This window comes from Lissotriton helveticus, chromosome 7 (assembly GCF_964261635.1).
Source record: "Lissotriton helveticus chromosome 7, aLisHel1.1, whole genome shotgun sequence".
NCBI lineage: Eukaryota > Metazoa > Chordata > Amphibia > Caudata > Salamandridae > Lissotriton > Lissotriton helveticus.
The window spans coordinates 1,573,860,413-1,573,887,447 of NC_136068.1; the positions used below are offsets into that span (position 1 = coordinate 1,573,860,413).

General features: G+C 47.6%; 1 protein-coding gene across 11 annotated transcripts in view; it reads left to right on the forward strand.

Annotated features, from left to right (window-relative positions):
* Nucleotides 1-27,035, forward strand: part of KASH5 (KASH domain containing 5) — a 3,089,192-nt gene that overhangs the window by 1,816,545 nt on the left and 1,245,612 nt on the right. For all 11 annotated transcript variants that reach the window (XM_078655089.1, XM_078655096.1, XM_078655092.1 and 8 more), the window contains exon 13: nt 16,073-16,160. In XM_078655089.1, coding sequence (XP_078511215.1) covers nt 16,073-16,160 — 88 coding nt within the window. The remainder of the gene's footprint in view (nt 1-16,072; nt 16,161-27,035) is intronic.

A 27,035-nucleotide genomic window follows, 5' to 3' on the forward strand; every position in this document is an offset into this window, starting at 1 on the left:
GGCCAGTCTGGAGCAACCAGACCAGCGTTGAAAATTCGAGGTTCGTCGTCACAGAGGCCAACGGGCAAGTGACCGGACAGACGCGTCGAGCAGGAAAATGCAAAAGGGCCCCACGCAGCACTCGGTGAGTGTGGAGAGGTGATCTTCGGTGCAAAAGCTGCTCGGGGCTGGGGCTTCTCAATCCCCAATGCACAGCTTCGAGGGTGCCTCAGGAGCTGCACAAAAAGCACTTCGCTGGCTTTCTAAGATGGCCGGTCCCACGTCTCACATCGCCTCCACGGGTCTCAGCTTTGCTATGGCTGTGGATCAGGCTGTTGGAAGTCTGGAAGTCCGGTTCTTGTCGGTCTCTGCCGTTCGAGCTCCGGCGGGAGCAACAACAAAGCAAACCGTTGAGCGCTTGATGGTGCCTGCTTGCACAGGGTGGTCACTTCTTGACCACAAGGGAGATTCTTCAGTCTTCTACGTCGAGTAGGATGTCGAAGGGTCCAGAGTTTCGTATCAGAGTTTCAGTCAGGATTATCTAAAGTCTTGGGACACAGCTCCTACCTTTATTCCAAATCAAGGGGCTGGATTACCTGCTAGGTCCCTCCTATGGGTGGGACCCAGGAAGGGGGTGGTTACACCCCTTTCTCTTTGTCCAGTTTCGCGCTGGGGCTGGAGTGCCCCAGCACCGGTTTGAACTGGCCTATGCATGGGACACCTTGTGTGCCCCAGGCAGTGTCTAGTTTCATTCAGCCCTCCCTGCCCCAATCCACTATCTCCTGTCTGGGGTGGTGCTAGCACCTCCCTGTGACAGGAAACCTATTGTCCAGGCCTCCCCTGCTGGAGTTTCGGTCAGCAGCAGGAGGCCAGACTTGTGTCTGTGGCAGCAGCATCCATTTTGTGATGCTGAGGCTCTGGTTAACTTTAACCGGGATTAAGGAAAGCAACATGTCTTTTCCCTCTAGTAGGGTGGAATGCTACCCCTGTCGCCAGAATTGGCGAGGGGGTAGTATTCCCAAGCGTATGACACCTTACACGACATGTTTTGATAAAGCCAAACCAAAGATAGCATTTAACCGCGAGGTTCATAATGCACTTAGAGTATATGGTATGGCAATATCCTGGAACAGCTAAAAGGACATGGTTCCGAAAGCTGCAGACAGTCTCAGCTCATCCTAGAGCACCATTTCACATAAAACCAAGCACTCTGCCTTCAGGATTGTTAAGGCCTGCCATAGGAGTGACTTATAGGTGTCTATGTGTCCAGATATAGGTTTAGACATAGGTATACTATATCTAAGCAAGGGGTGATTACACGACCTTGCCCCAGCTGAGTGATCAGCCAGTTGTGTCAGTTTGGATGGCCAGCCAGGGGTGGCAAAAGATATGCTGCAGCCCCTGGTAGGCCTTGGATGCACCTATGCCCTGGGTACCTATAGTACACTGTACAGGGGCTCATAAGGTGACCCAATCCCAATTGGTGATGTACTTAAAGTAGATGGTTGTGAATTTAGAGAGAGAACAGCAGGGCTGTGGGTCTGATTAGCAGACCCACAGCCACATTAAGTCGAAAACCAGTGAAGCAAAAAGCAAAAAATGGGGTGACCATAGGATAGCAGACCCTACTCTCCTATATCCCTCAAGGGAGAAAATCAACTGCGTGTCATCCGCATAATTAACAATGTTAATGTTGTGCTCTTTGATGACAGCAATCAGGGGTTTCATATAAATGTTAAATAAAATGGGGCTGATAGCCGAGCCCTGTGGTACGCAGTGCGAGATATTGGTATAGGCAGATTGAAAGGGGGAAGGGATACCGCTTGCTGTCTGTCCAGTAAAAATGACTGGAACCACCTCAAGACAGATCCTGTCACCCCACCTCTCTCAGTCTTCACGGCAGAATCCCATGGTTGACTGTATCAAAGGTGCCAGACAGGTCAAGCAGAACCAAAACAGCTGCCTACCCCCTGTCTGCCCGCATCCGAAGTTTGTCCATCACGGTCACCAGAGCCGTTTCAGTGCCATGGGCCGGCCGAAAACCGAACGGAACCTCCTCCAGCAAATTATGATGTTCCAAAAACTTAGACAGAGGGCTACTCACCACTCGCTCTACAATTTTAGCTGGAAAAGGCAGGAGAGAGATAGGCCTATAGTTCTTAGGACACTCTGGGTCAAGAGAGGGCTTCTTTAGCAGGGGTGTCACCAATGCTTGTGTCCACCGGTCCGGGACCACACCACTAGACAGAGACTGGTTACAGTTCAGCCGAAGAGTGGAAAACAACTCTGCCTTAAATTCTATCCAAATTTTGTGGGACACAGGATCAACAGGAGACCCAGAGGGGACACCACATGCCATCCTATTAAAGTCCTCCACGCCCAGAGGTGCGAACTCCAAAAGGCGGTTGACGGCCTCTCCTTCTACACTAGCACCAGAAACCTCAAAGCCAAATTCCACCGTATCGTCACTACCCATAGTCTCAGTATTTACCGCCCCTGGGAGCTGTTGACCTCCTCCCAGATCCTTAATAATGGTTTTGATTTTAACATGGACGAACCTAGCCAGGTCCTCACAGAGGACTTGAGAGGAGAGTATCACGTTCTTAGAACATTCGGAACTGATCAAACTATTCAAGATGTTAAAAATACTTCTTGAACTGTTGGGGGCCTTAAGTATCAAGAAAGAAAAACAGTCCGCCTTGGCCATGTTAATCGCCCGCAATCTTGGACTTCCATATAGACTTGTCATCATCCTTATAGCCACGTCTCCACATCCTCTCCGCATGCTTACATTCCAGTTTCAAGTTTTTAAGGTTTTCATTAAGCATCAAGCAGCCGAGGGTCTCCCCCTGTTTCAAAGATTTTTTAAGGGAGCTAGTAAATCCAAGGTTGAGGTGATCTCCATACAGAAGGAAGCATAGTTCTCGTCAACTTGCCTATCTGAGAAGAAACAATCCTCTACCTTGAATAACGGGACATTGCTCTTCATATGCAAGAGGGCCTTCCAATCACTGCTCACATAATTGCGCACATAGTTTGTTGCCCGAGAATTGTGAATAGCAACACCCACAAAAAATTGGATAAAAAAATGATCAGTCCAGTCCAATGGCAAAATTTCCCCAATAAAAAGGTGATTAGCCTGTGCAAAAATTAAATCAAACATGTGCCCTCCTTTATGAGTAACCTTGGACACCTGCTGGAAAAGGCCAAGACCTTCACAGGATTGGAGAACATTAGAGTTGGCAGAATAAAGCGACCCATTAGACCAAAGATTAAAATCACCCAGGATCACCAATCTGCGGTGAGTGGCTGCCATGTCAGTGAAAGTCTCCAACAGTAGTTGCTGCTGCAACACACTAAAGACCCCAGGAGGTCGATAGCAGATAATCCCAGTCAGGGCTTGACCATCTTCATTCTTGAAAGCAAAACTGAGTAATTCAAAACCTGCGACTGCATCTACATCAAAAATACCCAAATTCAAGGTGTCTTTATAGATCACCCCAACTCCTCCCATTCGGTCTAGGTTTATGGCCAATATTATAGCCAGGTGGGCAAGCCCAGCCGGGGTCAATCTCAGTCAGGAGAAGTCCAAGTCTTAGTCATAAACAGGACCCCAAGTTCATGGAATTCCAGCAACAACTGAATTTCCGTGATGTGCTTAGGAAGCGATCTAACATTTAACAGTCCACATGATAATAACCCTTCGTCAAGGAAGTCAGGCAATGGGAATGTAGACTTAACAAAGTCGAAGACCCCCTTACCCCTACCCACCTCACCAATAAAATGAATCTCTTCACAGGAGTAAGTGACCGGGCAGCACGCCCACTGCGTGCTCTCGCCAGCGTCCGGTTTTATGGAGTCCAGGCGCAAAAAGACTAGAGTGTTGACTCCAAGATGGCGGGTACGCTCGCACGGACGGACCCTGCCAAAGCAAGGAGCACAGCACACCTGATGCCAAAAGAGGGCAAGAACGTAACTAAAACACGATGCAATCTAGTGAAAGTAAGTGAATATTTTTAAAATTAGGTAAAACAGAGTTGGGCTGCCGTAGCAGTACTCCACAACAGACAATTACCAATCTCTATGGAGCCAACAAGCTACGCTGCGCGCTCGCGCCAGCGCCAGGTTTTATGGATTCCAGGCGCAAAAAAACTAGAGCGCTGACTCCAAGATGGCTTTTTCCGCTCGCACAGACAGACCCTGCCAAAGCAAGGAGCACAGCACACCTAATGTCAAAAAAGGGCAAGAACATAACAAAAACACGGTACAGTCAAGTGAAAGTGATTGAATATTTTTTAAATTAGGTAAAACAGAGTTGAGCCACCGTCGCAGTACCCCGTAACATACAATTACCAATCTCTATGGACCCAACAACCAAAGGGTTTGCGTGCTCATTCCACCAGAGCAGAGGTTGTGAACATTGTGTTAGCACATTGAGTTCCAGTCCTGTACATCTGGCAGGCAGCAACGTGGGCCTCGCTGCATATATTCACCAAGCACTACTGCACAGACATTAAGTCCATTGGGACAGGCATTTTCCCCATTCGGTCCTGCAGGACTTCCTAATATGTATCAAATTCGCAGACCCACCTCCGGAGAGGTATTGCTTCAGTATGTATTGTAAGGTAAGGAATATGTGCCTAGAAGTCTCTATCAGATAAACAAGTAACTTACTTTCAGTAATGCCTTATCTGGTATAGACTCTAACTAGCCGCAAATTGCTTACAGACCCACCCATCCTTCCCGCTCTGTGAACAGATTATAGGGAAAGGTTTGCTCCCTTCAGAACCCTGTTCCACACACCAGTGGTCAGTGTTTGTGGCTTTGAGATGCTGGTGTGGAAAGTTGCAAAAAGTAACTGATGTCAGCGTGCTGGGGTGGCGTCTATATAGGCACAGAGCACGCCACTTCAGGAACAGACAAAGCCGACGACACCTAGCGGTGTCAAACAATGCCACCCCTGATGCACAGGGTTACTGCTCATGAAAAATGTCCTGATCAGTCTGACACCTGGAGATAATTCTATGGTACTGAATCTGCGGCTAGGTGGAGTCTCTACCAGAAAAGGCTTTACCAAAAGCAAGTAACTTGTTCCTCCCTGCCAAAAAGCTCTGGGCCTAGACTCTGGCACACAGGATCTTATTGGTCACCAACTATCTAGCAGGGTTCCTTAACAACCAAAAGTGTGAGTTGGTGCCATCTTGCTGACCATGAGGGATATCTCCACTGGGAGGTGGTTCAGAAGATCCTTGCACTGTGGGGCATCCCCCAGGTCGATCTTTTCATGACTCATTAGAATGTACATTACCCACTGTTATCTGTGGGACGTGTTTTGGTTGACATGGAATTTTCTACTTTATTTTACATTTCCCCTATATCCTCGATTTCTCGAGTGTTGAGAAAGCTATGCCAAGACCCTGCCGAAGTCAATCTGGCCAATCTGTATTGGTCAAAAAGGAGTGTGGTTAGCAGACTTTCTGACCCTTTCGCTCAGTGCCCCACTTCAGCTCCTGTGCAGAGACAACTTCCTTGCAGGTGGATGGAAGGTCCTCCATCCTATTTGATTTTGATTTGATTTTTAAATGTATAAAGCGCAACGAATTCCCGGAGGCGTCTTGGCGCTGAGGACTAAAAGGTCATTCAGGATTCTAGTCTTCAGAGCCTCTAGCTTAATGCCTGGAGATTGACGGGAAACTGGAAAGTCTTTTTCATCCGCCACCGGAGGTGGTCAAAGTTATCCAACCACAAAGTCGGTTTATACCGGGCGGTGGAAACTTGTGCTTGCCTGGATGAGCGTATTGATCCTCTTGCAGAACTATATTTTGATTTTTTTGCACTTTTATTGGCTCAGCAGTTTGTGCACTGTGCACAGATAAAGACCGTGTTGCATTCTTTTAAACGTTTTGCCAGATTAACCTCCTCTATTTCATTCCCAGGTAATTTTAAGGCTTTTGAAGTGGTTTTCATGCAAGTTTCCTCCTACCCTTTTTATTATGCCTCTGTGGGGCCTTAATTTGGTTCTAAATTTTGTGTTGCAGGCTCTCCTTGAGCCTATGCTTCACTGCCAGTTAGGCTTTATCATTCAGTGCTGTATTTTTGGGGGTTATCGCATAGGCTGTGCACGTTAGTGTTTGTAAGCGATGTGTGTCCAACCACCCTTCACTTGTTTTTATCCAGACATGCAGATTCTGAGAACAAAAGTGGTTACCCTCTTCCATATGTGGCAGTCCTTTCCTTCCACGTTTTTCTCTCCCATCCAAAGAGGAGTAGCGGTTACATACGCTGGACCTTAACAGTGCTGTTATGTGGGAATGTAGGACCCTAGTGTAATTTTCCCGATTCATGCCCATATTTAGGTATAATTCACCCAGTCATTATATAGGCACAGGAATCATTGCCTTATTTAGTCTTAGCCTGTGCAGCCCAAATACGGCATGGCTACTTCCACTAAACTCCGAGAATCCACAACGATTTCTTGGAAAAACCAGCCTTCAGCAGTCAGGGACTTCCCCCTGCTTGAATACTAATTTATCCAAGAACTCCTGGAGTTTTCAAGGAACTGAGGCACTAGTCACGATATTATGTCCAATCTTACGTCAAACTCGGCACCTTCAAAGTATAAATATGCCAACATTTGCCCAGTCAAACACACAGTGGTTTAGGAGCAGATCGACTAACTACTTGCTCGACGCCCTGCTGCTGCAAGTGCCGAAGGAAGCCGACCCTCCAACTGACGCACTGAGAAGACGCTGTCTTTTCTCTTGCCGAGAAATCCAGCTCCGGTGTTTCCAGGCTACCCTTGCGGGTTGCTGGGAGATCGAGCCCTGAGAGAGAGATACAAGACTTATATCATTCTGAAACCAAGGTACGGAGCTGATTAGACCCTTAGAGAATTCTTGGAATAGATTCTTGGCAGAAAATTACTAGACTACACCACACTTACTCCTCCCTCGTACTAGACTTAGCATAGGTACACCGGGGTAGCCGTATTTTAGAAGCACCAGTTGAGTACTTTTAGCCACTATTTTATCACTGTATGTATTTTATGCATTTTATGTATTCTATGTTTATGGCTTAGAAACCATATCATGCTCTTACAGTACTATTTTATAATACTATTCGTATTATATGCGTTGTACTTCTTAACTAGCATTTCAATTGTAGCAGTGCATTTCTCATGCTTAAGAAATAAGACTGTTCAATAAATACTTTTATTGAAAACGCCCATCACTCTATTTCTAAGCAACTCTGGTGAAACGAAGCATGCACCTCTGACTGAGTGAAATAGCCATCTATTGTTTCCGCGACTCTAGATACGTTTCATTCTGGGGAAACAAAGTTGTCATGTTGTATGGTTGTCAGAAACTAATCCCTTCTTGTTTTTTTTTTGTTTTTTTTAAATATGTTTATTTGCATATTGTGAAAGCATAGCATGGTATTGGCATCATACAAGTAATAGTGCAATAATAGGTACTATGCGGTATAAGGGAGGCATATATCGTAAACATTTTCTTAGTTTGATGCTTCTATAGGTAATCAAACAAACCCCTCAATTCACCCCCCTCCCACATCCCTGGCATCCCTTCCCTAGGCGCTCCGTATAGGAAGTTAAGTATGTACATTGGTAGTTGGCTACTCCCATAAAAGATAAAGCAGCTTTTAAGCAATACAGTAGACATTTCAATCAACAATAGGCACAATTGTCAGTATGACGGGTTGCCCCAGTGTAGTCGTGTCGTGTAGCACCTTGGACGTCCGCGGCAATTGGCTGTGCATTACAATCAAGTCATAATTCAAACTGCGGGGGATACAACATTAGACTCATCTTCTCCCGCTGTCTCAAAAGCCCCCAGTAGTGTAAACCAGTCCAGCGAAATCAATATTTTCCTATGGCCCCTGCGTTCCTCACGTTGTAACGCCTCCCCCTCCGCCCTGCTCCAGCGTACAACTTCAGACCTCCACATGTCAGGGTCTGGTGGCTTGGGCGATTTCCATCGCATGGTTATAGCGCGTTTCGCTAACAGTATAGCCAAATCAGCAAAGCGTGTCGACACACTCCTTTTGCGCGCCGCCGGGCCCAGTCCCAGTAGTGCACGTTCCGACGTGTATGGCAAGGGGGGTGCACCCGCGGTAGTGAGCTCTTCCCGTACAGTAGTCCAGAAGTAGCCCAATCTCGGGCAGTCCCAGAGCATGTGCAGCAGTGAGGCATCATCTGTACCGCACCGAGGGCAAGAGTCCGAAGCGTCAGGGAACCTAGCATGTATACGTCGAGGTGTGAGATACGCCCTGTGTAGTATCATTAATTGGATAAATTTGAACTTCGGGTTTCTGGCCACTCTCTTGGGGTGTTGTAGAATACGCTCCCATTCCCTATCTTCGAGCGGCCGTCCAATGTCCGCCTCCCATTTCGCCTTTAAGGGCAACAGAGACATCGCTCTCCCCGCTCTGATGCCAGTAGTCAGCCATCTAGTCAGGTGGCTTCCCGTCCCCATTAGGTATTGCACGGACAGCAGAGGGTTAGTGGGAGGCTCATCACCGTTGTGAGGCCACATCATTGTCACGAAGTGACGTAAACCAGCATATAAGAGGAACGAACCTCCTGGAATATGGTGTGCGGTCCTGATGTCCTCAAAGGACATCATGTGTCCATTTGCAAACAGGTCCCCAATGTGCATGACCCCTGCGTCGTGCCACGAAGTTAGTCTTTGCGTCGTGAGCATTCCGGACTCCAGTGGAATACCCAGTAACGGGATTGTGGGGGCGTACGTAGTCGCGGAGGTTGTGTACTTAACCGCCCTCCGCCAATATCTTATTGCAAGTCGGAGAAGAGGGGGGGTGTCCCTAGGAAGTTCCGAATGGGGCAAGAGAAGAGTATGGATCCTCCCAGTGGAGCGATCCTCCTCCGTCATGTCTATTTCATGTAGGTTTCGGCCTGCTAGCCAGTATGCCAGCCATTGTAGCTGGCAGGCGAAATTATAGGCCCGGAAGTCTGGTACTCCCAGTCCTCCTGTCCCAGTGGTCAGCTGCAATTTGGCAAGTCCTATGCGTCTCCGCCCCGATCCCCATATTAGCTCCGTCAGTAGTGTGTCCAGCGTCTTGAAAAACGGCGCCGGGATTAGGAACGGTAGGTTAGTGAAGAAGTAGATGAGTCTGGGGAGCACCACCATCTTCGAGATCGCTACCCTGCCCATCACGGATAGGGGCAGCGATGTCCAAAACTGTACCTGCGCCTTCAGTGCCCGTATTGCTCTGCCTAGGTTGCCGTCTATCATCTCCTCTTCACCTCTGTAGATTTGTATTCCAAGATAGCGGAAAGTGGTTTCCGCCATTTGGAAGGTGTAGGGCGGGAAGAGCAGTGGTGTAGATGGACCAGTAGCATTAAAGCAATATCCATATGACTTGGGCCCGCTAATCGTCAGGCCCGACAGTAGCCGGAATTCCTCGAAAAGCGCGGGGATTGGGTCCAGGTCACCGTGGACATCACGGAGGTATAGGATTATATCATCCGCATACGCAGATACCACATGAGTTTTCCCGCCTCTCTGAATGCCCCGGTGAGGTGCTTCCCTAGGAGCGGAGAGAGCGGGCACCCTTGTCTGGTGCCTCTGTCGATGGCCACGGGTTCAGAGATACACCTGGACGTACGCACTCGTGCCGTGGGTTGGGTATACAGTAGTCGGACCCATGCAATATATTCCGGAGGGAGCCCAAACTTTGCAAATGCTGCAAACATGAAGTCCCATCTGAGGGAGTCGACGGCTTGTTTCAGGTCTAGGGAAATACAACCCTCCTTGCTCACGTCACCTTGGTCTCGTGGCATCAGTTGGACCAGCCTACGAAGGTTCATAGCAGTACTTCTACCAGGCACAAACCCGCATTGATAGGGGTGGATCAGCTGGGGGATGTATTGCGCTAATCTAGTGGCCAAAATCTTGCTCAGTATTTTGTAGTCGGTGTTAAGTAGGGACAAAGGCCTGTAATTAGCCAGTTGCATACCGTCCCTGCCCGGTTTCGGGAGAGAAGTTATCAACGCCTGTAGGGAAGTCTGTGGTAGAGTGGCAGTCCGCAGCGCCTCCTGGTAAATAGTCAGTAGCCGTGGAGCAAGTATGTCAGTATATGCCCCATAAAATTCTACGGGCAAGCCGTCCGTCCCAGGGGTTTTATTCCTCGGGAGGGCACGTATTGCCTGTTTAATTTCTGCTGCGGTTATAGGACGTTTCAAGTCGTCGCTCTGCCTAGCTGTCAGTTGGGGGAGATCCAATCCTTCCATGAAGTTCTCCAAGGCTACTTGTGATACAGGCTGGTGCCAGCCATACAGCGTAGTGTAGTATTCCTTAAACGCAATGTTAACTCCTAATTGAGTCGAGGTCAGCGTACCCCCCTGGTCCACTATTTCCAATATGGGGAGTTGTGTCGGGGAGTCCCGGATGATGCGAGCTAATAATGGTCCCGACCTATCAGCTTGCGTGTGTTGTCTGGCAGTGTGTTCTCGGTAGTCCAGTAAGCGTAAGTCCTCTAGCAGCTCAGCGTGTCTAATATGTGCTTCTTGTAGTGGTGTAAAGGGTACGTTTGTGCCCGCCGCCTCCCGCTCTAGCATGGCCAATTTACCCTCTATGTCCTTGAGTCCATCAATCACCTCCCTTTTCATACCCACCCGGACGGCCATCGCCTCTCCTCTTATGTACGCTTTAAACGCATCCCACTCAATGTGTCTAGAGCTAGCTGTATCAGCATTCGTACCAAAGTAGGTCTCTATGGCGGACGCAATTGATGCCTTGAAGACTGCGTCCTCTAGTAATTCAACAGGTAAACGCCACGTCGGGATCGGCGTCAGCACTCTACCCCATTGTATCGTCAGTTCTACAGGGTTGTGGTCTGAAAGCGTCTTTGCCATATGCTGTGCCGTGAGGATTGCCCCCAACAGAGGGCGGGAGCAAAACACCCGGTCAATTCTGGTGTGCAGTTGGTGGGGTGGGGAAAAGAAAGTATACTCCTTGTCAGAGAGGTGTTTATTGCGCCAAGCGTCTGTCAGGTCCCACCCCTCGGCCCATTGCGTCAGCGCAGCCGCCTGTTTCCTACTGTCTGCGGCGTGTAGTGGTGGATGTGATCTGTCCAACGTAACATCTAGCACAGCGTTAAAATCCCCCCCAACAATCCAGTGATATCCCGCCCAATCCACTAAAACATCATTAAGACTGGTTAGAAAGTCTGATTGCCCTGAGTTAGGTGCATAGACACATCCGAGTACAACAGCAGTCCCATCCAGCATACCCCTCACAAAGACATATCTCCCTTCCTTATCAATTCTCTGCTCCATAAGTTGAAAAGGCACAGAGTTGCGGAGCCAGACAGCCGCCCCCCTCGAAAATGCAGAGTAGGACGTGGCGAAGAGTTGGCCCTTCCATTTCTTGGACAGTTTCGAGGCCTCAGCAGTGTTCAAGTGTGTCTCTTGGAGGCAAGCTATCATGATCCCTCTTCGGTTGAGTTGTGCCAGTATTCTATGTCTTTTATGGACAGAGCCCATGCCCCTCACGTTCCAGGTGCACACAGTGTAAATATTAAGTGGCCCCATGACTGATCGTGTACTGTGTCAGTGATGTGCTCGTCGGTGAGCAAGCCAATTGTACCCTGCGGTAGTGGGAGAGTGCCAAGTAAACGGTTAACCCCTGAACAATGAGGTCCCCAGATAAACAGACTCGGGGTCCAAACCTCGGTACCCAACGTGGGTGAAAGTCAAACAAAACCATGTTCATACGATGGGGGGTATAGTCAATTGAATGCCGATCAGTGCTAGGCCGTGGTGACATAGCAAGCCCTAAGCAGATTTTAACCCTTTAGGCCACCCACCTGTTTGTGGCCAGTCATGCCAGGCATACAGTTCATACATTACCACCCAGGCAGTGTTCAAGGCGTCGGTGTCAGAATTCCGCAGCCATTTGCGCCGTGATCTTGGGGAAGAGCTGCAGGCTGTGCGCCGATCCCGAGACCTCAGTGCGAGTGCCCGACATGCTGGCGATGTCCCCCGCCGTGTCCGCGTCGTGAGCAGCCAGTGCCTCCTCCGTTAGTTTCACCACCTTCGGGTGCCCTTCCAAAGTGGTCGCCGTGTCCTGTCCAGTCGGGGGGTCCTTATCTTGGAGGGCTGGGCCAGTGGCAGCAGTAGTGCGTTGTCGGTTCGGTCGATGACGTCGACCGCTGCTCCCACCCTCAGCAAATGGGTCCTGCGAGGTGGTCGGCGTTAGCGTCACCTCCATCCATTCCTCCGCTTCTTCCGGTGTGTCGAAGAAGTGCGATTTGTTGCCATGTAGAATCTTGAGTCGGGCGGGAAACAGGAGGGCATACTTCAAATCCCGCTCTCGAAGCTTGCGTTTAACTCCCAGAAAGGTGGACCTGGCTCGTTGTAAAGTCTGGGTACACCGACACAGTCTTGTCCTCATAACGGATCGGAGCTTTCTCCCGAGCAGCACGCAGGACTGTGTCCCTATCTTTGTAGTTGAGGAGGCGAGCAATCAATGGACGCGGTGGCGCTCCCGGTTGAGGCGGTTTAGATGGCATCCTGTGTGCCCGTTCCACACTGTATAGGGCCGTCAGGTCTTCCGGGCCTACCATCTGTTTAAGCCAGTCTTCCACGAATTTGGTAGGGTTCATTCCCTCGCTGCGCTCCGGAATACCCAAAATGCGGACATTGTTGCGCCGGGCTCGCCCTTCCGCATCGTCCACCTTGTCCCAGAGTTGTTTAAGCTGTTTTTCCATGCCCTCGATCTTTGTAGAGTGTTCCGTCTGCTGGGGTATCAGGTCATTAAGTGCTATCTTCTGTTCCGATACCCTCTCTGCAAGCTTGTTGTGATCAGCTCGGAGCAGGGAGAGGCCCGTCGCCATGGTGTCCATTCGCGATTCTAGCGCTTCCCTTGTAGCCCTGATGTCGTTTAGGATAAGGTCCAGTTTGGCGTCTTGCGATCCCTTCCCGGTCGGCGGGATAGCATCTGCGTTTGAGGAGGCCAGTGGGTCCTCCGAACCGGTAGACTGCATGTCTGTCGAAGCGCCCTGGTCCTGGGCCCTGCCCCTGTGCCTCCCCATGGATGTGGTGTGCAGGGCGCCGCTGCGCTGGGCGCACACACTCGAGGCAGTCCTCACCACGTGTCAGTGTGCAAAGGTCGAGGGGTCTGGCAATCCCGGCAGCAGGTAGTCCGCGAGGAGATGGGATACCAATGTTGTAGGTGCCTGTGCAGAGGTAAGGAGCCTGCCGGACCCGCAACGAGGGCAGCGCTCTAGGTGGGTGTAGGCGTGCAGCGTCGGTGATCGACCGCGCCACAGTGGGGCAATTGGGGTAGCGGGAGTCGGCTCAATCAGGATTGATACGCTGGAGGGCAATGCAGCATGAAGGGCCCTCCGCAGTTTTGCTCAGCAGCCCCCACAGCCCCCACAGTGGTGTTGCAGGGCGCAGTGACCCACCACACAGCTCAGGATGGTTCCTGGGTCCGCTATTTCTTGCGCCTGCTCGTAGACTTACTGGGTGCCCTGCAGTGTCCCTCCGCCGTTGGTCATGGTACGTGCCCTCGTGCGCCTCACTCGGCAGCCCTTCCTGACGTATACTGGGTGGTGGTCCGGCGCCCTGGAGGGCGAAGCAAGATGGCGTCCCCTACCGGGGGTGTGGAGCCGGGCCCCGTCGTGCAGTCGCTGTCCACCTGCGGGCATACGCGGCAGGTCTCAGGGCGCCTCCCGACGCCAGATGGCCGTCGCGCAGTGTGTCGGACCCCAGTAGCGTGCGGACATCACCGCGGTGGGGTCGCGTCGGCGTACCAGGCCGGATCCGCCGGCAAGGTGGGCCGGGCTCAGCGGTCAGGGCGGCCCCTCCAGGTGGTTCCAAGGGGGAGTCCCAGGACAGCGAAAGCAGGGGCAGGGATTCCGTCTAGCAGCCGCTTTTCGTACGGGCAGGCACCTCCGAGAGTCCCGCAGCGTCTCGCTGGTCAGCCGCCGTGGGTCCGGGCGCGCCGGAACTCGGGACCGCGGCTTCACCCCCCGGCGCAGGCCCAGCCAGTCAACTCCCTCGCGCTCAATCCCGGGCAGCGCCGGAAGACAGATGCCGGTCCCCGCCGCCCCACTGGCCGCTGCGGAGGTTCCTGGGGTGGAATCCGGGTTAGTGGTGTGGTCAGGGATAAGGATGTGCAGCAAGTATCATGGGCTACGGACGGAGCTTAAAAACTACACGTCCGCCATGATCGGCGTTTAGCCACGCCCCTAATCCCTTCTTGTTTATTCGAGAAAGTTTCTAGTGACCTCTGAGTTAGCTGGCACTCACAATTAGTCTAATATATTCAGTTGAGACCTAGTCAACTTAAGTCCTACGTCACATCTATAGGACATATTATTCCAATGCGCAGAGCCTATTGGGAATATAGGAACTACACTACAGTGCAGTCAACCACGATGTCGACAGGACGAAGTCTTTTCAGTTCAAAGACTAGCTTTTTGTCAGATACATAGGCAGCAAGAAGAGCAAAGCATGTCACAAGAGCCCTCTGTCCAGTGGATTGCACATTGTATTAAAATCTTGTATTGCAAAAAAGAACCCCCAGAATGGATCAGACCCCTTTCTAACACAGCAAATGCATCTTCTTTGGCATTGGCCAGAGGGGTGGCCATTGTGGAAATGTGCCAAGCGACAACATGGAATTCACTTTAGACAGCATTATTGCTTGGACGCGAAAGTGAGAAGGGATGACCATTTTGCCTGTTCTGTGCTCCAAGACTTTCTGGTGTTGCCATTCCTTCAGACCTACCACCTGGGAGGGGCATTGCTATTTTACCCATTCAAAAGAATAAGAATCTGCAGGTGTAAGTATCCATTATGTGCCTGCAGAATCCTCACTGATCCTACCCACCCACCTCAGTCATCTGAGTAAAAAGGTTCAAGGTCAGATTGTTGCAAGTTTTATCCAGTTGAGTTACAGCTGATCTGCCTGTACCGGCTTGTGAAAAAAAGGATGAGAAACCTCCAGGGAGACCAGGGGGGCATTTTATGGTTCCACTGTTAATTCCGACTGGTAGCCATTGCTGAAACAGTACCCGATCACCATCAACCGTCGCTGGAGAGCTATTGTAACATTTCCAGATTCAGCCTGACACCTGGTGGTATTCAAAAGGTGAGAATTCTGCAGTGGGATTGACTATCCACCACAAAGCTTATTAACAAAGGTAAATAACTTTTTTTTTCAACCAAGTTACAAAATGAACTGCCTCAGTGCAGCTGTTATTGCTGCACCCTCTAGAATAGCAGTTTGTCTTAGTATTTACAACATAGTGCTTCTCTTCCATTTAATTCATACATGCCCATTCTCTTTTCAGTGTTTGTAAAGAAAGGTGCAGCTGTATTCGCTAGAGTCTGAAACCTTTAGCTCCATGTCAGATTTTTTAAAACTTCCCTTTCTATACAGGAGAAAATGTTCCTTTAGATAGGCAGGCACATGTACAGTACGTAATCAGAAACTAGAGAAGTTTTTTCTTGAAAACATTTCCCTTGGATGTAGATATTCAGTCTATATGAATTAATTATTGATTCCCTTGAGTGAGAACTTGAAATACAAGCTAGGAGCATTACCTTACTATTGCTCCCCCATACTGGGCCTGGAAATGATGAGCCACCCACACTTCCCACTACAGCTTTGTATTTGATTCCTCACGTTATTGTTGATATTAGTTGGAAAGTATGGAGGTAGTGCAGTCTTTATAGCGCCTCGATGCCAGCGAGGACCCAAAGAAGTGTATGGTTGTATTACAAACATGATCTGAATGGTAGACTTAAGCAAGCCGGTTGTTTAAGGGATGACAGTACCATCTCAGACACATGGGTGTATGGTAGAGAAAGGAGGCATTGGAGTAATAAGGTCTAGTGGTAAGTATTTCTTGCATTAAGAAGCAGGAATGGCATTCAGCTTGAACTATACAGCCTTATGCATCTGGAAGGAGGTAAAGGGTTTGCATGATTGTTAATTATTGAAATGGATTCACAGTGTTTTTCTGAGTTTCATTGGAAGTTATGGAACAAAAATAATCACATAAAGGCCTTGTTGTTTTTTCTTTTTCTTTTTTTTTTAAGGATGTCAGATGATTCGTCAGAAATTGCACCATCGATCCTCCGTTTTCAGCTGCAGTCTTTGTGCATGGAGATAGAAGAATTAGATCAGGTAGATACAAAGAAGGAGGTATTAGTTGAAGAATGATCAAACCAGTGTAGCCTCCCCGTATTCCTCAGATCCTGCAATGCCAAAGAAACTGATAAAACTGAAGTTGATTTTGAATCTTCTGAAGTCATTTTTCAGATATACCACATTGTTGATGTCTTTTTACTGATTTTCCTATGTAAAACCAAGTCACCTACTTGTGATTAAATAAACGTCATGTTTTATTTCAGTGTTAAAACAAAATGGTATACGTGGCATGATATTACTGTTTTTCCAGTTCTGTGTCGATTCCCAGCCTTTTCCTCAATACAGTTTATTGCAAACCATGTTTGCTATGGACCCAATAATGAACAATTTTTTCGGACACCATTAACATTCATACACCATGTTTTCATTTAGCATGCATCTGTCTATTTGTATCAGACAACTCTCTACATTTACAAAATTGAAGAGCACTACAATATCCCTTTTAGAGGAAATCAGGTTTAAAGCCGCAAGCTGTTTCACTTATCTTGTCAATTCCATTTCCCCCAATATCCTCAACTACCCAAGCTTTATATCCAATGCGATTTGTGTTAGTGCTCCCCATTATTCATTAACAGCTCTCTAAATATGCGTAATAAAGGTTTCCCTCCTCATCCTTATAAAGTAGATTCCATGTAAAACTTTGATCTGGGCAAAGCAAAAGCTAAATTTGAGTCTTTCTCCTATTTTTCTGCAGCTTCTTTAATATTGTATTGAGGGCCTTATAAGCATATTTGCAAATCTACAATATTTGATTGTTCTCTTCTCCATACACCACACCCAGTTTCAGTAAATAAAATACTTTGGTCCAGTGTACATACAATTGTATCTCTTTACAGGTTGAACTTTTTCATGCCATGAATCATTTTCTGTTGTCAGACTGGGAATCTTCAGAGCCTTTTATAATAGGCATATTTAAGAATGTATTTAATACAGTAGCCTAGCCACTTAATTGGGGAGTTTTCACCTCAAATTAATGAGGTGGTAATGCTTTAACTCCTCCTCAGAGGCATTTATTCATTGTATTTTTAGCATCAAGTCTCTTTGGAGACAACATTACAGATGAAATATAACTTTGCAAATACAAATAAAACAGTTAAGCATCACAAATAAGAATATTACTGCATAATAAACATGCTTGCATTTGAAAAAATGTTCTTTGCTGTCAATGTGGTCAAAAAATACCCAGAATCATTTTTTACCTTGTTTAAAATGGCATATGGAATGTCGCTGCTTGCTCTGAAATGTGGTAATAAACAATGTGGCAGCTGCAAATAGGGGAATGTCCGGCAGGATCAGGGCAAGGGCTGGAGGCAAGGTGGTGGGGGCGCACCTCCATAAATTAAAACGGGGAAAGGCAACCCCTTATAAAAAATGCACAAACGGAGTGTGGGAATGGAAGGCAGGTTCACATTTGGGTCGCAAGCTTCTCATACCAAAGCAACTGAAGAGTGGCAATGAAAAATAAAAGTATGCTTGGTATTGGGGGAAGGCTCAGGACTTCAAAGATGCCACCGCGGGACACACACTTGTGCATCAATTGTATTGGTGTATGTACCATTGTGAAATGTCCTCGAACCATTGCAGCTGTAAGTTCGTTGACCATCATTATACAGCCTATCCACCAATCAGTGTGGGTGTACTTTGTCTTCTCCTACCGCTGACAAACAATTGTCTATTCTTTTTTTGCGCATCGTGTTAATAAAAAAGTGCCCTGCAGGAGCCCTTTCTCCATGGCTGTTGGGATTCAGCAGGATGCTAAAGAATGCGTTCTTGATGTCTATTACAGAGAAGTGGCTGCCGTCTGTGGGTGTATTGGTTAGGATGAGGGAGTGGTCTGGCACTACTGAGAATTGTGTGACTACAATGTCATTGAGGGGTTGTAGGTCCTGTGGCAGGCCCCCACTTTACTCTTTTTTTGACTGAGAAGATTGGCGTGTTGCAGGGAGATACTCCCACGTGGAGGAGCCCCATATCAGTTAGGGATTGTGCTCGCTATACCCGCATCAACCTCCTTGGAGAGCGGGTACTCACACACTGAAGGTAGGATGGCTCCTTCCCACAATGTTATCCGTACTGGTATTGAAGAGACCTACGTCATATGCTTAATTGCAGAGGTACTGCTGACACGTCTTGCTCCTGCCATGTGGTCAGTACCACCATGAGCAGCGGGGTCCCTTTCTGCGGCCCTACCTTAACCTTGATTGTGTCAGTGAAAACAATTTCAGAGGCCTCCGGGCATTAGTCGAACAACTGATCATCTGTTATATCCAGTACACTGAGACCGGGGGTAACGAAGATGATATATGCCCACATCATGTTTGCTTGGTCAGTGGCCAGTAAGACCCAGTAACCAGGCCATATTTCAACAGCCTCCATGCAAAACAGTCATTATGTCCTTCCCTACGGAAAACTAATTCGTGGGGCAGTTGTAATTCCTGCCCCATCAATTCCGGTGTGTTGGCGATAATTGTGAGGATGGCGTTAGTGAAGGCTGTCAACTCTGTGAGTGATGCGCTCATCAAACCATCTGTGTGATATGGGCAGTTTACGGACATGAATTATAATGGGGAAACCCCAGGGTCATTGTCCCATCTTCAGAGAAATGAATGGTCATGTTTAGTTTGGCCTTTAAGTCTCTTCCTAGAAGATTAGTCAGGTAGGAGGGGTCATATAGAAATTGTCCCATTACACGCTGCCTCCTAGGTCCAACTCTACGGGTTTTGTGAAGGGGACTCTCATAATCGTACCCAAGAACCCCTGCGTGTCCATAGAGTCTTTGGATAGAGACAATCCCTTCTTTCAGGCAGGATTTTGTTGCCCCACTGTCAGTTAGGAAGCTATTGGGCGTGTTATTTACTAGCACTGTTACAGTGGGTTTTTCCTTGGACTGATGAGTTACAGACAGCACAGGAGACGTGAGGTTGGGGGGTTGTGTCTTCCATTGGACGCAGGACCGCCCCTTGTTGACCCCATGGCTTATCTACTCCCGGGAGTGTAGGATAGGAGGGATTGCGACCAGGTCCCAACTTTGGGAATTCTCCATACTACTTTATGAGATCCTGCTGCTATGGTTTTTCTTTTCTGAACCTCTGCATTGGTACCCCTGTCGGTGTCGCCGCCTTCTGTGACAGAGCGGTTACAGCTATTCTAACCAGGGTCGCCTTTTCCCAGCTCTGGGATTTCACTGGAATGTCCTAGTTCTGGCCTAACTTCTTTCTGCACTCTCTCTCTCTTTTTCTTTCTTTGGCTTGTCTTTGCTCCCACCCTGCGAGGCATTGCTACATGTAGGTGAAATTCCATTTGGGATTTTCCTTTGCATACCCGATGCAATCCTCCACTATAGCCATGTCATTTTGCTCTAAAGACCCTCCCCTAGCCCAGGACATGTCAAATTGGTTGCCCTCCTCAGTACAGTCTGCTAGCAATTTGTAGAACAGGCGTACAAATCTTTCCTTTCTCTCTTGCTACTTTGTCCTTCAGGGTCAACTTCAGTGTCCGCCCTGATCATCGGTTCCCTTGGGACTGGGCCCCCCTTCCTAGCGATATCACTCTTTAGAACTGCCACAAATCTCCCTGACACTCGTGTGTGTTCGCCTAGATCAGTGAGTGCACGTGCTCCACGCTGCTGGGGTGCTATGTATTGGGCATGGTAGACGGGGGGGTCGAACTTTTGGGAGCCCTTGCACCTAATTGGGGTTGTTCTATGACTGCCTGGGCCTGCTGGCCTGTTAGACTCTCATGTCTGGGCCTAACCATTTGTTTGGTGGGAGGCCCACGGGCTTCTACTACCTGTGGGTTAGAACACCCTAATCCAGGAATAGCGTGCAAGAGTAACACCATCCCTGCATATGGTGGGGAGGTGCTGATGCCTTATTTGCTGTCTGTAGTGCAGGACTATCGATCTGGGCTTCCTCGAAGATGGCCTATAGTTCTAATAATACCTTCCTTTTATTTTACTTTTTACCTGTGCATTTGGATTGTGTGTATATTATTTGTTCAAATAAGCCCTGCCCTCCTTTGGCCAGGGAAATGTATGTGCCTTTGTGTGTGCGTGCCATTCCTGGCAAACCTTATCAGGTTTTTTTTAGCCTGTGTGGAGGACCTGGTTTTGCATCTGTTTTAATGGGGTCTCCACGATATGTTTTAGTAGTTTTAGGTAGTAAGATACCTTAGTTCCTTTGTTTTGGTAACTCTATGGTTTTAAACTTGGGAACAATGTACACAGTGTTACCGGTTCTAATTATGTTACTATGAGCTCAATGCTATATACAGATGCATCAAAAATTAAACATGAACATTTCATAAACACAAACAAAAATGTATATGGAGGTTGCAACCTAGAAGAAATGCAGTTGTTTATAAAAAACATTATCTGATTGATATTGCTTTTATGTCAAACACAGATTGTGGGAATTAGCAGCACCCTCATATAAAACATTAAATCATTGACAAAAACACAACACTTAAGACAAACCACAGTTTGCAATATTAACAGTAGCACAACATCACAAATCAACTACTACACATCAACAATTGCACATCAAAAGTTGCACATTAAAAATTGCATATTAATTATCCAGTATTTGGGTATCTTTCATAGATTCACATGCCCGAATCATTCCCCGTCGTCAAGGCGGGAGTCCCACGGTAAAGATATATACAATAGCAGTGCCTAAAAAATCTTGTAGTAGGCTGGAGAAAGGTATAGGCCCAAACTAGGCCCAAAACTTTGCAGCCTATCTACCTCGTAAAGAGACACCATCTTGGCATATATATATATATATATATATTAACCCCAGCCAGGCCATTCAACACATCCTCCATGGCTCGCTGGAAAATGCAGGCTGCAGAGAGTTAAGAAGTGTGAATTTGTAGGTTCCAAACGGGGTTATAAAAGCAGTCAAGTTCATGGAATCATCATCAATTTTGACCATATGATAGGCGGCTTTAAAGTCTAGTGTGGAGAAAACCACAGCACCCTCCAATTGTGTCAGCATCTCTGTGTCAGCATCTCTGTGATATTAGGGAGGGGATACTTGTCAGAAATAACTGCTCGATTAAGAGCACGAAGATCCACACACAGCCTCACCTCTCCGGAAGCCTTGCATGCAAGAACTACTGGAGCCAACCAATCCCTTGCTTCTGTCCCCACGATGATACCCTCTCTCTTCAACTTTTCAAGTTCAGTGCTCATAGACTTTCTCAAAGCCAAAGGTGCACCTTGCACCTTACAGGAGCGGCATCAGGTTTAAGTATGATTCTATGTGTGCACTGAAGGCGGTTATGCGAGACAGGGCTAAAAGCAGACTGGCGGAGGAACGGAGGAAGCTCCACTCTGAAGCAGAACTAATAGAACAGAACATACTAGAATTGGAAAGGGAGTACCAGACTTCGAGGGACTCAGTAGCCCTTAGGAGACTGACAGATAGACAGACGCAATATAGGGAATTAGTGACTGAAGAGGCGAAAACCCAAGCTTTAGCCACCCTACATCGCCTATATGACGTAGGGGATAAATCGGGTAAACTATTAGCGTGGCTCAGTAAGAAGGAGCGCGGATAGATGGGTGGAGCAGATCAAGAGCCCCCAGGGAGCGCTTCTCAGATCGGATGCACACATCGCAGAAGCGTTCGCGGAGCACTATGAAAGCTTCTATGGGGCTAGGGAATTAGGGACTTGTGCCGAGACCAAACCGAACTGCCGACCCTGTCCGCGGATGACATTAAAGACCTGGACTCTGATATTACCCTAGATGACATCTCTGAGGCCTTGGCCAAACTGCGACCAGGGAAAACTCCGGGACCTAACGGCTTCCCTGCGGAATTCTTTAAACGCACCGCGGACCTCTTAGTGCGACACCTGAAGGGACTCTACGAGGGGGCCCTGCAGGAGCGGAAGCTTCCCCCAGACCTGGCCATGGCGACTATAATCCCAATCTATAAGGAGGGTAAACCGCAGGAGGATTGTGCGTCCTACCGCCCCATCTCGTTACTGAACACGGAAACAAAACTGCTAGCGACTATCCTAGCGATGCGGCTCCGCTCAGTGATATCGCATCTGATCCATTTGGACCAGGCGGGTTTCCTTCCGGATAGGGCCACCAGAATGAAACTCCAGCGCACCCACAACTGGCTGCAGGAGGTCCGGGACAGAGAGGGCCCACACTGGTTCCTGTGCCTCGACGCAGAAAAGGCCATTGACGCAGTTCATTGGCCGTTCCTTGAAGGGGTATTACAGAAATTTGGTTTCGGGCCGAAGTTCCGGCAATGGGTTCGGCTGCTGTACACCGAGCCAAGCGCCAGAGTAAGGGTGAATGGTGTCCTGTCGCGTGAATTCCGGGTTCAGAGAGGGACCAGACAAGGTTGCCCGCTGTCCCCACTTTTGTTTGCCCTAACTATCGAGGTCTTGGCGACTAGGATTCGTCAAAACATAGACATTAGGGGATTTAGAATGAGTGAGGGAGACATGACCGAAGAAAAAATCTCGTTATACGCGGATGACGTTCTTCCTCTATATCACATCGCCAGAGACGTCGATCCCGGAATTGTTTCTTGAATTGGAGCAGTACGGCAGTCACGCTGGCTACCAGATAAATTGGCACAAATCCGTTCTATACGATCCCAAGGACGGGCGCCTGGCCGGAACTCCCAAGAAGACTGCTGACGACTACAGAGGGATTTTAATACCTCGGAGTGTATCTCATCCTAGACAGACACATAGCGTATCAACGAAACATAGAACGCATTATGGTGAACTCCATAGTAGATATGGATCGCTGGAGGCAGCTCCCGCTCACTCTTTTAAGCCGCGTGGCAATGTACAAGATGATCATACTCCCCAAGTACTTGTACGCCTTACAAAACGAATATTACCCGCTGCCCCCAAAAGTTTTCACCAGAATTCACGCGGACCTGCGGGCCTTCCTCTGGTTGGCCAAACAACCTAGAGTTGCGTTAACCACGCTTCAAAGGCATCAATACAGTGGGGGGATTTCACTCCCGAATCTGGAGGCTTATTATTGGGCACAGCACCTGGCCCCGATCAACGACTGGTTGCATGCGCAAGCTGACCATCCCTCCTACGCATTAGAACGCCACAAGTTAGCACCACGACACATACTATCTTATCTATATGGGGGGCTGGCCGGAGACGGCTTCTACCGGCAACAGGAATCACCCTACAGGTATGGAATACTGCAGTGAAACGCACGGGCTGGGGGAGGAAACCCACGAGACAGACGCCAATCTGGCACTGCTCGTGGCTAGCGGAATTACACAAGCTAACGGGATACCAACGATGGGACGACATAGGTATCTCTACCCTAGGGGATATTGTGGCCAAGGGGGAACTGAAATCATTTGCAGCACGGACATCAGAGTTCGGATTACATCCATCACAGAGCTACAAGTACACAAGACTAAGACATGCCTGGGGGGCCCAAAATATTAGGACTGCAGAACTGGTGGAGTATTCCCCACTCGAAGGTAGACTCCTACAGGAACACATTCAGGGAAAAGCGGTATCCCTAACGTATAAAACCCTCATAAATAATATGCTAGGCGATCTGGCCAAACTTGGACAGGTGTGGGAGGCAGACGTGGGAGACATGGAGGACATTGACTGGGAATTGGTGTTAACGCATCCTAGAGAGGTGGCCGTTAAATCCCGACTCCGCCTTATCCAATTTAATATTCTACACAGAACCTACTTTCATAGGGTGCGGCTCCAGAGGATGGGGAAGGTAGAAGATGCAGGGTGTTTAAGATGCCAGGACCCTCAAGGGGACTTTTTCCATGTCTTGTGGACATGTACTAAAATACAAGGATACTGGGCAGACATTTTTACGGAACTAAGTGCAGTGCTGGAAAGCCAAATTCAAACTGACCCTAAGCTGGCCCTCTTAGGCATGACGAACGATGTAGATCTGACACGTCCCCTGTTGACCTTCATGGTGTTAGCTCTAGTGGTGGCCAAAATGGACATAGCAATACATTGGGGTGCACCGGAGATACCGATGTTAGATGAATGGAGAAGAGGTTTAGACTTATATATGGCGGCTGAGAGTGTCACATATAAAGCAAGGGGGTGCCCAAGGAAGTTTCGCAAGGTGTGGGGGGAAATGGCGACACTACCATGGCCTGGATGTAGGGTTGTAAGGGGGAAAGGACTGGGGACACACAGTCGGCTAAAATGGGATTGCAGGAAAGATAAAATGTCTAAGACACAGGGAAGTTATGGTCTTGAGGTCCTTTTATTTTGGAAGTTATCTGAGTCAACCTGGGCAGTGAAACGGGGGCGGCAGGGGAGGGTGGTAAAAATGTGTGCTATGCTACTGACATGATTGTACTGTTCAGTTATAACAAAATGCAAATAAAAAAAAATTATAAAAAAAGTATGATTCTATGTGTGTATCCTGAGAGACATCCCAACTTCTCACTGAAAACATTTTTTAATTCAACTATGTCACACCCTTGATCCACCTTCAAGAAATCACTGGAAACAGCATTCATCGGAACTGTACACGAAGAGATGTCTCTGAGAACAGTACAGGGATCACCACCAGGAACCAAATACACACCCAGATCTGCTTAGTGAACCCAACTAATGATGCTTTCTACTCTACAAGAGATATAAAGCTTCCCTGCAGTTAGCCTCCCTTTGTACTCGATGTTGCCCATAAAGTAACCAAATAATGTTATGGGCTGACCAACACAGGCTAAGGGCTTGATGTCAGGTTTGAAAACCTTCACCTTCCCTTCTAGCATTTCATCAAAGAACTCTTTGGGGATGAGCGATATCTTTGCTTCAGAATCAAAAAGCATTTTGATATTACAATTAGTCACTTGAACATCATCAATGGGATTCTTACCTTGTTCTGCCCAACCTGAAGTATCACCTCTCCACAGTGCAACTCATCATAATCAGAACCACTCTCTTCTTTTAAGGAAACATATCCTTCTTGGTTTTTTTTTTTTAGCTCTACAGGCTTTAGCTCAATGTCCTATCTTCCCACATTTGTGACATTTGAACGTAAGAGTAGGACATGGTTTATCGTTAGCTAAGTGTCCAACCATATCGCAATGGAAATACTTTCCTATAAAGCCGCTTTTTTAGTTGGGAGCTGAAGAGCGATGAGTTACAGGTTCAGAATGTTTCAAAAGGGGTTTCAATGAAGTTTTTGTCACACTGCACTTTGTCATTCAAAACACCATTCTCTTTCTTTATAACCTCGAAACAGGCAAGATAGTGTTCAATTCTTTTTTGGGATGGATACAACCTCATCTAATTTTGGGTCATCTTTTTGCCACAATTCATCTTTGATTTTTTTCTATGTTGCAACCTAACATAAATTGATCACGAATGTGTTCTTCAAGTGACCCTTTAAACTTGCACGTGGCACCTAGTTTCCAAAGATCCGTTATGTATGTCTCAACAGATTCTTGGGATTTTTGTACTCGTCTTCCGAAGTGGTACCTCTGTAAAATAGTACTGACTTTCGAACAATAATGTTTATCAAGTTTTTTTAAACAAATATCAAATGTTGTTTAGATTATCTGACTCACTCTCACTCAAATCAGGGAGATGTTCATACACTTCCTGTCCTTCAGAACCCAGTCAGTGCAACTTTAGCGCTGATTTCCCTTCAGCACTTAGAGAGACCCCACAAACTCTAGAGTAATTAGGGAGGACTTTCTACCATTTTGACCATTGTATAATTGGATCTCCAGGGTTAGAGAGAAAGACTGGAGGAGGAATAACATTTTGCATTTTGCAACAATGTTATATGACCAAGGAGTGATATTATACACAAATATACAAACAAGGAGTACCTAGATTGTACAAACAACCAGTTTCTTTTTTTTTTATAACAAACGAGATGTCAATCACCCAGTGTTATTTAAGTCTTGATCAGCAGCTGTGCCTGGTACCGTAAAGGAACTGGCGAGTAGGTGTGCTTGTCACCGTAGGTACTGTGAGGAGTTTACCGACAAGTAGTTGTGCTTGTCACCGTAGGTACAGTAAGAAGCTTCCAGACCCTGGTGTGCAAGATACTGTCGATACTGTAAGGTGCTCTTCTGTGCCCAGGTCCCTTTGGTTTAAATCTTGTTTTGAATTAAACTTGAAATTAAACTCTCTGTACCACATATGTAACGCGGAGCCGCAAATGGGTCAGTTCAGACGAGGCTGGCGTTCAGACGCGTGTCTCTTAGCAACAATAAGGAAGCTAAGAGCGTGTGGTTCCTGTTGTTATCTGTTAAACAACAAAAGAGTGTGTCCAAAAGAAAAGCAAAATGTGGAAAAAATCACTCTAATATGATAAAAGAACCCTCACTCACCAACCTAGTTGGTGACATGCTTCATCATAGGGTTCCACCAGAGATGCCGACTGCATCTCTGGTGTACTACGACACCTGAGTACAGCGGAGCAGATTGTTTCTTATGTGCCTATCAGAAAGTGTGATGAGTGCAAAAAAAGAGGGGTGAAGTTAAAACGTGCAAAGGCTTTATCCAAAACAATTTTAATGGCGGAAAACCAAACACTGGATAAAAACAAGTGAATTGGATGTGCCTAATGGTTTGAATTGACCAGATACATCCTAATCAATAAAGGTCAACATGTTTCAGCTTCTGAACGTATTACTTGAAGCTTTCTTCAGAACCAACTGCACCACGGCGATATAAGCACGCTAAGGCTTACCCTGACCTGTGGTGCAATAAACCGAATTAACTCACGGTTTTGTAGCAGCCTTCAGGTATTTTCATAAAAACCATGAATGTGTGCAAAAAAGAGTCACACTGCTCATTAGATTCTGCTGTGTGGCGGGACTCTAAATCCAAATTCAACAAGAA